This window comes from Mchenga conophoros, linkage group LG2, assembly GCF_057382185.1.
Source record: "Mchenga conophoros isolate Kocher_MC1m ecotype Shallow Benthic linkage group LG2, M_conophoros_male_GT1.1, whole genome shotgun sequence".
Classification (NCBI taxonomy): domain Eukaryota; kingdom Metazoa; phylum Chordata; class Actinopteri; order Cichliformes; family Cichlidae; genus Mchenga; species Mchenga conophoros.
In genome coordinates this window covers 17,904,074-17,913,620 of record NC_140527.1, presented here as the reverse complement: position 1 = coordinate 17,913,620, position 9,547 = coordinate 17,904,074, and the positions used below count along the sequence as shown (strand labels likewise).

General features: G+C 43.1%; 1 protein-coding gene across 1 annotated transcript; it reads left to right on the top strand.

Moving 5' to 3' along the window:
* The first annotated feature begins 249 nt into the window (after window positions 1-249).
* Window positions 250-8,274, top strand: LOC146581817 (protocadherin-1-like). The gene is made up of 2 exons (XM_085287134.1): window positions 250-1,082; window positions 5,075-8,274. The coding sequence occupies exons 1-2, from the start codon at window positions 267-269 to the stop codon at window positions 7,322-7,324; spliced, it is 3,066 nt and encodes a 1,021-aa protein (XP_085143260.1). The 5' UTR covers window positions 250-266; the 3' UTR covers window positions 7,325-8,274.
* Window positions 8,275-9,547: the final 1,273 nt, after the last annotated feature.

The window sequence follows — 9,547 nt, the reverse complement described above, 5'->3', positions numbered from 1 at the left end:
CTCTCCCCACACCGTCTCAGCCGATGAGTTCAGACTCGAAAACTTTCCGCATTCGGGTCTGGCGAGTAACCATTGAGGATATGTTTAGACGCTGAAGGAGATGAATTTAGCCATCTTTTCTTGAGTGGCCCTGAAATAAATCTGAGCAGCAGCTCTGCAGATCCTCAGTTATCAGTCTTGTTTGGTGCCGTCTGAAGCAGAACATGAGTCTTACTAATGTGTTTTCTGTCTCTGTCTGTTTCAGAGCGGTGTTTTCTGGCAGAGACATGGCAGCGCCGAGGTGTGAAGCTTTGTTCTTTTTAGCTGCCTTCCTGCTGGTGTCTTGCAGCGCCTCGCCCAGTGACATCCTCTATCAGGTTTTTGAGGAACGACCGCCCAACACGATGATTGGCAGCCTGGCAACAGACCAGGGCCTGCCCAATGCCGGTCATCTCTATAAGCTGGAGGTGGGTGCGCCGTACCTGAGGGTCGACGGCTCGACCGGTGACATCTACACCACCGAGATCCCCATCGATCGTGAGACGCTGAGAGACTGCCGCAACCTGTTCGAGGGCGACAAATGCTACCTGGAGTTTGAGGTGTCGATCACTGACATGGTGAAGGGTATCGGCAATGGGCCGCGGCTCATTGAAGGTCGCATCGAGGTCCTGGACATAAATGACAACACTCCACAGTTCTCCTCGCCTATCCTGACTCTGTCCATTCCCGAGAACACGCACATCGGCGCCCTCTTCTCCATCCCCATGGCCACTGACAGAGACTCGGGGAGCAACGGCGTGGCAGATTACTCTCTGAGCAGTAGCACTGGATTAGGCGCTGACCAGCTCTTCAGCCTGCAGGTTGCCGTGGACGCGGAGGAGAAGCTGCCGCAGCTGGTCGTGATGGGCAACTTAGATCGTGAGATAAAGGACTCGTATGACCTGAACATTAGGGTACAGGATGGCGGGAAGCCTTCGAGGGCCAGCAGCGCTCTGCTGAGAGTTACGGTGACCGACCAGAACGACTGCACTCCGAAGTTTGAGAAAAGTCACTACGAAGCTGACCTACCAGAAAACAGTCCACCGGGGCACTCTGTACTGCAGGTCAGCACACACATCAGTGTCGTACAATTCATTTTATCTGAATCTGTAGAGCCGTTAGCTCTGATTTATTATCGATAGCTAATCAGTCATTTATCCTCTGATTAATGTTTTTCAGTGTAAAATGTAACTTTAAACACTTACATTTTGCATTTAAAGGTTTCAACATGTTTACCTCTTCACACCCAACAGATCGTCGGCTTTCAGTTGTGTTGCGTGGGCAGGTTTTCAGAAACTAGAACTTCCTTAATGAAGTCACTTGTTTGTTTTGGCAGTAAAGCTTTGCTGTTAAAACCTTTTCCATTTTGAAAAATTCAATATGAAGTGGAAGTTGAGGACAGTTCTTATTTACTCAAAATTGTCCCCTATGTGTGATTTAGGGATACAAGTCTCAACCATATGAGATCCAGCCTTATGGGAGCTTTTTCATTTACAGTCTATTAATCTAAAATATCACAAGTAAATGATTATTATTGTGTTATTTTAAAAGTAGCAAAGTTAGTTCTCTCCAGGCAAAACTGCGTGTGAGCGCTGCTGCTGCTGCTGTTCAGGAGTCAATCCAGAGTTTTTCTTGTCCGCCGAACATTGCAGTGGAACCTTTGGCCTTGTTGGCGATAACACTGCAGGACAACACGGAGCAGCGACTGCACGTAATATGCTGCTCAATTATCCGTACAGACAGATGGTGCAGCGGAGGTGAAGCGGGGCGTGGGATCGCTGTGTGTAGTCACATATTAACCACTGATTCAACTTCACCTTTGAGCCCTCGGCTGGAGCGGCGGTACGTGATGTTGCCGTCAGCGAGCAGAGCAGGAAGGCCCGGTTTGGCTCGGTGACTCCGCAACATCCCAACAAACCCACTTCACCATGTCATCCTCCACTTTTCGTGCCCCTTCTCCCAGACTGCAGTGCGGCCAGCCAGCCAGCCTTCCAGCTTGCTGTGCATGACTTAATCTGAGTCAGTCATGAGATTATCCACGGGGCTTATTGGTATTATTGCTCTGGATGTGGCTCATTGCATTTCAGAGAGCCACAGAATTCATTTCACTTAACGTGCGTTTGAGGAGCGATGCTTTAGAGGCAGCAGGACATCGCCGACTGACGACCCTGACCTTCTTAAATCAGCCAATGGCAACACAGACATGTATATCCCTTTCTTTTGACTTGTTTTTTAAAGGAACACACTGCTGCTTTGTGATTATTGTTAGCCTCTTCTAAAGCTGTTTCAGTATCGAGTCACCTTATTTTAGACCTTCAGGCAGCCAGATTGTTATCTCAAAAAAAGTAACATCAGTGGGTCTAACTTTGTTGTCTAAAAATGGGCAAATTTAAGTTTAAATCGCTAGATTTTTGGAAAAAAAAAATATATTCTGGATAAAAATAATGCATAAAAAAGATTTGATTGATATTCCCTTGTAATGTAACCTAAAGTAAATTCCTTTGAACAATTCTTCTGTTCTTATATATTTAATGTGTGGAAAAGCCCAGTTACAGAGCCTGTGTGGGTGTGGTTTTTGATCCGATTTTTTTTTCTTTACATTCAAATGTTGCTCTTGTGCCTGATAGGTGCACTTAGGTACATGATATCCCCACCTTGCCAAGTTGAATTCACTGATCCTTTCTGCACCACTGCATTTAAAGCTTTTGAACTTAGCTCCGCCTACCTGAAACCCTTCAGAAATGGAAGCTAACCAGAAGGACATCAACCAGAGCAGCTCGAAATTTGGCATCTTTTCTTTTAAATGTAGCTCTAATCAACCATATCAACAAGCTGAGTCAGAACAATTAACAGTTTTTAGAGCCTTTAATCGAGTAATTAGCAGAAGACAGATCCTTGAAATTTAGCGCTTATTAAAGACCAAGGAATATTGACAGGGGTCCCTAATGCGTAGTCACTAAAATCCTAAAGATGATTTAAAAAACAATATGATGTTGACGAGCTGATTAATTAGTTCAAAAAGCAGCCTCAAATGGTTTGAAGAGTCCACACTGAACTGCCGCGTCATTATAATGTAATTTAGTCAACAATAAACTAGACAGGATATAAACTGTGATAGATTATTTCTCTGCGTTAAGTGTCTGCAAGCTCATTTCCTCGGGAATAAATTCTCTAATAGTTTCGTGGAGGGGGAGAAACCAGGCTGATTTGGAGAATGTTGGAATAAATTAAAGGTTTACTGTTGTAAATCACCTGAAACATTCAGAAACTCTGGTTCACTCAGTCAGGAAACCAGACGCTCTTGCAGGTTAATTGTTAACTGGTAGATAAAGAGTGTTTATAGTTTCTGTATGCCTGGACAAAGTGGCCTTGGAGCGCAGCCAGTGCAGCTCTGTCCCCATCACAGTGGCACCGGGCTCCAGCAGCAACACTGTTCAATACACAATTCTCAGAAGCTGTCAATAATTCACCGCTGTTTGGTGATGTCTGCTGTTTAAGGCCAGAGCAAAGGAAAGGAAATCAATGGGCAGGAGAAATTATAATTTCACTTTCATGCTTTCTTTAACCTTAACCTCTCTGACTTGGATCAGCAGCTTCTATGGTCACATCATGGTGCTGGTGGTGGTCCGTCACAGTTTGTGAGTTTCTTGAGCAGACGATAAACAACATATTTATTATGTGGCAGTATGAACTGGAGTCTGTGTGAAAAACAAGAGTCTTCAGAGATTCTGCTAGCAGTAGCCTTTTAAACCCTGATTTCCTCCTAAAAACTGATTTAAATGGTTTTGGATATGGTATAATCTGTATCTTCATTGAACTTATATCATGTTTACATTATATTAGATTTTGATTACTAATGTAGCTGGTGTTTTGTAGGGGCTTTAAAGGGTGTTTCTTATTTGGATAAATACGAAGCTACGACCAGAAGCAATCCCTTATGTTTGATTGGTTCTTTAAAAAGTAGCCCTAATAATCTTATCCCATTGGCAGATTCCTTTTTTGTATTTTAGTAAATCATAATATTTTGGACTTAAATTTCAGGGAAATATATTACTGAGTGCAAGCTTGGCTAAGAACCAGCCCAGCTTTAAAGGTATAATGGCCTTAAAAAAAGAAGAATAAAAAACCCCAAACATAATTACATTACTCTGTCCTGGGTGAAGGCTGTACAAACACTGGATCAGCAGCACCTGGGACATTTAAATCAGCTGTTCAAGAACTGCTTAATTTGAAACAACCTACATTTCTGACCGGCAGCCATGGCATTCAATGACTGCAATTAAAACGGTTTAGATCCGTAGATAGGACAGGTGTGTTAACGAGTATTTCCTAAGTGATATTTTGCTGACTTCTCATATCTCCTAATTGACTAACTGCCCCCATTCACTTTAGGTTTGGACTTATGAAGTCAGCTTGTGGTTCATTCTGTTCTGTCCTATTCAGTCTCCTAATGGGCCCTGAGGAGCTGGGGCTTTTCTGATAATGAGAGGAACATTAACATTCACTCGTCTGCCCATTAGATGCCAATGACCCGCTGCACGGCCGTTAGATGTTGTTGTGTAGGGTTGTGCAATCAGCTTTGATCGGGTATTATCTTTCGCAGCATACAAACTCCTCCCCCTGAGGAAAACATAAAGGGCCTTGTACTGTTGCATTAGTAATGGTCATGACTCTTCATTAGCCAAAGAAGCTAAATAATCATTAAAATTTAACAGAGACTGTAATGGAATCATGACGCGTATTTCACTGACGTCACATGAAAAAGAGCGTGGCGAATCATTCTTTTAGTCTGAGATTACTTCAGACTTTTAGTCTAAAGTTGAATGTCTTAAATATAGAATATTTATTGCTTGTCATGAAAACTGCAAACCTGCCAAAAGATCAATGTTTTGATGATATTTTGATTTTCCAGTGTACCAAATGCAATTCTGAACAGGCAAATGATCTGATTCTTAATGTTGTTTTGGACAGTGTTTGGCTAAAAGATTGAATCTGTTTCTTTGTTTCTTTCTGTCCGTCTGTCTGTCTGTCTTTTGTTTTTTTCCAACTCTTGTAGGTCAAAGCCAACGACGCAGACACTGGCCTCAATGGAGAGATAGACTACAGCCTCCATCAAGCATCAGAATCTGTCCAAAGGCTTCTGCGCATTGACCGCGCAACAGGCATCGTCTACGTCAAAGGTCTTGTGGACAGAGAAGAAGAAAACTTTCTCAAGTTCTTTGTGGTGGCAAGAGATCGTGGACCCAATTCCAAGAGTTCCAAGGTCCTTGTGACCGTACACGTCAAGGACCAAAATGACAATGCACCAGCCATTGAGATCCGTGGTATTGGCTTGGTAACACATCATGATGGTGTGGCCAACATTTCTGAGGACATGCCTATTGGTACACCAGTGGCACTGGTCCAGGTGTCAGACCGTGATGAGGGGGAAAATGCTGTGGTGACATGTGTTGTTGCTGGTGATGTTCCATTTCAGCTTCGTCCTGCAAGTGAGTCAGCCAACGATCGGAAGAGAAAATACTTCCTGCAGACAACAACCCTGCTGGATTATGAGCGTATTAAGGATTACAGGATTGAAATAGTCGCTGTGGATTCTGGAAACCCAGCTCTGTCCAGCACTAACGCTCTCAAAGTCCAGGTTACAGATATTAATGATAATGCACCAAACTTTTCTCCTTCAACTGTTGAGGTAGACTTTGCAGAAGGCAACCAGCCAGGAGACAAAGTTCTAGACATTGTGGCGACAGATGCAGACAGCGGCACAAACGCAGAGTTGTTCTATACCATCACTGATTCAACAGCCAAAAGGCTCTTTAAAATTAATTCCAGCACTGGAGAAGTTCGTGTGAATCACTCATTGGATCGGGAAGAAAAAGAGCGTTATGAATTCCGTGTAACTGCAGCAGACAAGGGTGTGCCTAGTAAAACCGGCACTGCCACGGTGGTGGTAAATGTTCTAGATTGCAATGACAATGACCCAAAGTTTACACTGAATGGCTATAGCTTCTCTGTCATAGAGAACATGCCTCCACTCAATCCTGTTGGTGTAGTGACAGTCAATGATGCAGATAAGGATGAGAATTCCCAAGTCAGGCTGTTTGTGGAACAGGACAATGGCATGTTTGTCATCCAGAATGGCACAGGAACCATCCTGTCAAGCATCTCCTTCGACCGTGAAAAGAAGAGCACCTACACATTTCAACTAAAGGCTGTGGATGGTGGTAACCCGCCTCGATCCTCCTATGTGGGTGTGACCATCAATGTGTTGGATGAAAATGATAATGCCCCATATGTTACCAGGCCGTCTAACTCGTCCTTTGTACACCTACCGGTTGGGACCCGACCAAACACACACGTGGAGGTGGTAAAAGCTGAGGACATTGATGCTGGACTCAATGCTGAGCTAGAGTATACCATAATAGGTGGAAATCCATATGATCTGTTCCAAATATCTACCAATGATGGGGAAATCACAGCAGCACAAGAATTAACCCCGAAGTACAATGGGCTACATCGGCTGGTAGTGAAGGTTGTTGATAAGGGAAAACCTCCTCGTAACACCATTGCACTAGTTCATGTTTTTGTAAATGAAACAAAATCAAATGTCTCCCTCATTGAAGCGCTGGTTGGACACAGCCTCTACACCCCTTTGGACAGGGACATTGCCGGAGATCCCAACTATGCCTATTCTCAGCAAAGCAATATTCTGTACGGCAGTCTTGCCGGTTTTGCTGTTGTCATTTTAGTTATAGTTGCCGTGGTCCTCATCAGACGCTGGGTACAGAAGGATACCAAGAGTGGTTACCAGGCTGGCAAGAAGGAGAGTAAGGACCTGTATGCCCCAAAGCAGGGCCCTAAAAATGGCAAAGGGAAAAAGAGCAAAAAGGGGAAGGCTCCAAAACCAGCTAAGACAGGAGAAGATGATGAGGACGCCAGTCTACAAAAAGGCCTCAAATTCAACTTAATCAATGAGAATGTCAATGACAGTCCCAGAATCCACCTGCCCCTTAACTATCCACCAGGGAGCCCTGATCTGGGGCGCCACTACCGCTCCAACTCCCCGCTACCATCCATCCAGCTGCAGCCACAGTCACCGTCTGCCTCCAAGAAGCACCAGGCTGTTCAGGACCTCCCTGCCACCAACACCTTCGTGGGGACGGGCGACAACAACTCTACTGGCTCCGACCAATATTCGGATTACAGCTACAAGGCCAACCCACCCAAATACAGCAACAAACAGGTAGGAGACTACGCAAACACAGCAATGTACCACAGGGAGATCTATTGGACCAACCGGGTGTGGTAGTCACGCTGGGACTTATTTGGCAAAGCCAATGTTATTCCACCAAAGCTGCACTGATTTCCCTGCACATCACCCACCTCCTCACAGTTGTGATTCCTTTTATTTTAAGTTTGGTTCTGTTCACCATTTGTCTTCTGTTCTGCTCAGTTTTGGGTATTCACTTCAACATGGACACCACAAAGCCACAGAATGAAGGATTGCAGGGCTAGACCAAATATGGGCTTACCAATTTGTCAGTTCCTTACAGTAACCTCCCTCCTAAAATGGACTCTGTTGATCTAAAACACATTTATGGAGGATTTTTATGTTTGAGGTAATGGGTTTTGGGGTTTTTTTGGATGATGTTTTCAAAGCCTTGCATTCAAATGTTTAATCTGCAGAATTTAATTAAAAGTTCCTGTTATAGCGAAATATGTGATATTTCAAAGAATTACTTATGATGTTATGTAAACCCAAGTTTGATAGCATACGTTTGATTGAGCCCCCTGTTCAACTTGGAAATCCCATATGGGTCTGTCCTTAGCATCTGTGTTTTTCATTTGTTTGTGTTTCATTTTACCTTTTTTTATGGTGGATTAAATGAAGGACATTATGAGTTTTCCCCATTTTATTATTCGCAAATGTTCTTGGAGTTCTTTGAGCACCCATTGAAAGGTTCATGCTGACATCCTCATTATGTCTGAATGTGTTATTCTTTTCTTTTTTGTCTGGAGAGCTGACTTGAGGCTTAAAGCTGCTCTTTATGGCCGGATCAGCTTGTTGAAGTGTGACAAAGAGTGACTGTGAATTCCTGAGTTAGTTTTCGTTCTTTTTTTTTAACCAATTTTTATTGTTTCTTAGCTTTCTTTTGCCAGAAAGTAGACTGACTGAGCAGCACTTTAGTGTTTCCATCCAGTTCAGACCAATTTAAGGTAATTTCAGCTCAGTCAGGGAGCCAAGCAGCAAAGAAGAAAGAAAGGAAGAAAGGCAATAAGAAGGCTAAGGGAGTGGGGTTATAAAGAGCCTCTACGCTATGAAGGAAAAGGTACACTACAACTAAATACGACCGTTTCCGAGCCACAACGCTTCCTGTCAGGTCAGCTGAAAGACGACTTTTAATTTAGCTGTGTTCCCAATCACAGGGGCTCAAAAGGCAATTGTTTGCACAGATTAATGGCAGGTAATTTTCCAGGCACCCGCTTTTGCCTTCTTTTACCCAGAGTGCCTTGCTTTATTCTATTTAATGTACAAAAAGGGGAGTTGGGAGGGGGTCTGTGAGACGGGGGCCATTAACTGTATGATTGTGATGAGCGTTCACGCCACATCGGCTGTTTTGTGGCTTCATGTTGATGGACCTGCAGCTGTGAAAAGTGAAAATGTCACATGCGCTGAAAAAACCAGACAATCAGATTAAGGTGTTGTAGTGATGTTCAGACTGTACATACATGTGAATGTGAAACATTTTGTTTTGTTTCTGCTTTTTCATCTGCTGTTTATTTTGCAACATTACAGTGTGTCTCGTGTGAGCTTAACAAGGCCATTTCATTGTTCTACTGGCTTCTTAAAGACTTGTGTTGACTGTTTGAAAAGATGTACCAAAGACTCACACACACCTGCATTTTCACTGTCATCGCGATCGCGATCATCAGTTTATATATATATATATATATATATATATATATATATGAACACGCGAAGCAGAGAAACTGTTTCTTTGGTCAGTCTCGCAGAGTCCCTGCTGCTGTTGGCAGCTTGCTAGCGCTCCTGCTGGTTTAACATTTAGCCTGTTGACATGCAGGCATCATACTAGAATTTAAAGCCACATCTAGTCTGTGCACACCTGCTCAGTCGTGTACTCTCATGTACTTTTCTATGGGGACATAATTGTACAATGTTTTGTTTTCTTTTTAACACTTTAAAGCAGAATTTATTTCAATAAACTTGTTTCTTAAATGTTTAAGTGGCGCTTTCTGTGCATTCACTGGGTTCTTGAATTGGGAATATTGGGAATGCTGCAAGGAGAGGTACAGTATTGTATTTTCATTTTCATTTCTAATATATGGAGAGAAAATGTATTTGGCCCAAGATGTTCTGAGTATGGTTTCTGCATGTTCTCAACACCTTTCATTAATAATGTCAAGACAAACAATTAGGTTTAGCAGAAAACACAGATTTTAGAGCTGGATGACAGAATGGTAACATATCTTTTCCCTTTTTAGATATTTTTTTTAATTCTTTATCTGACCA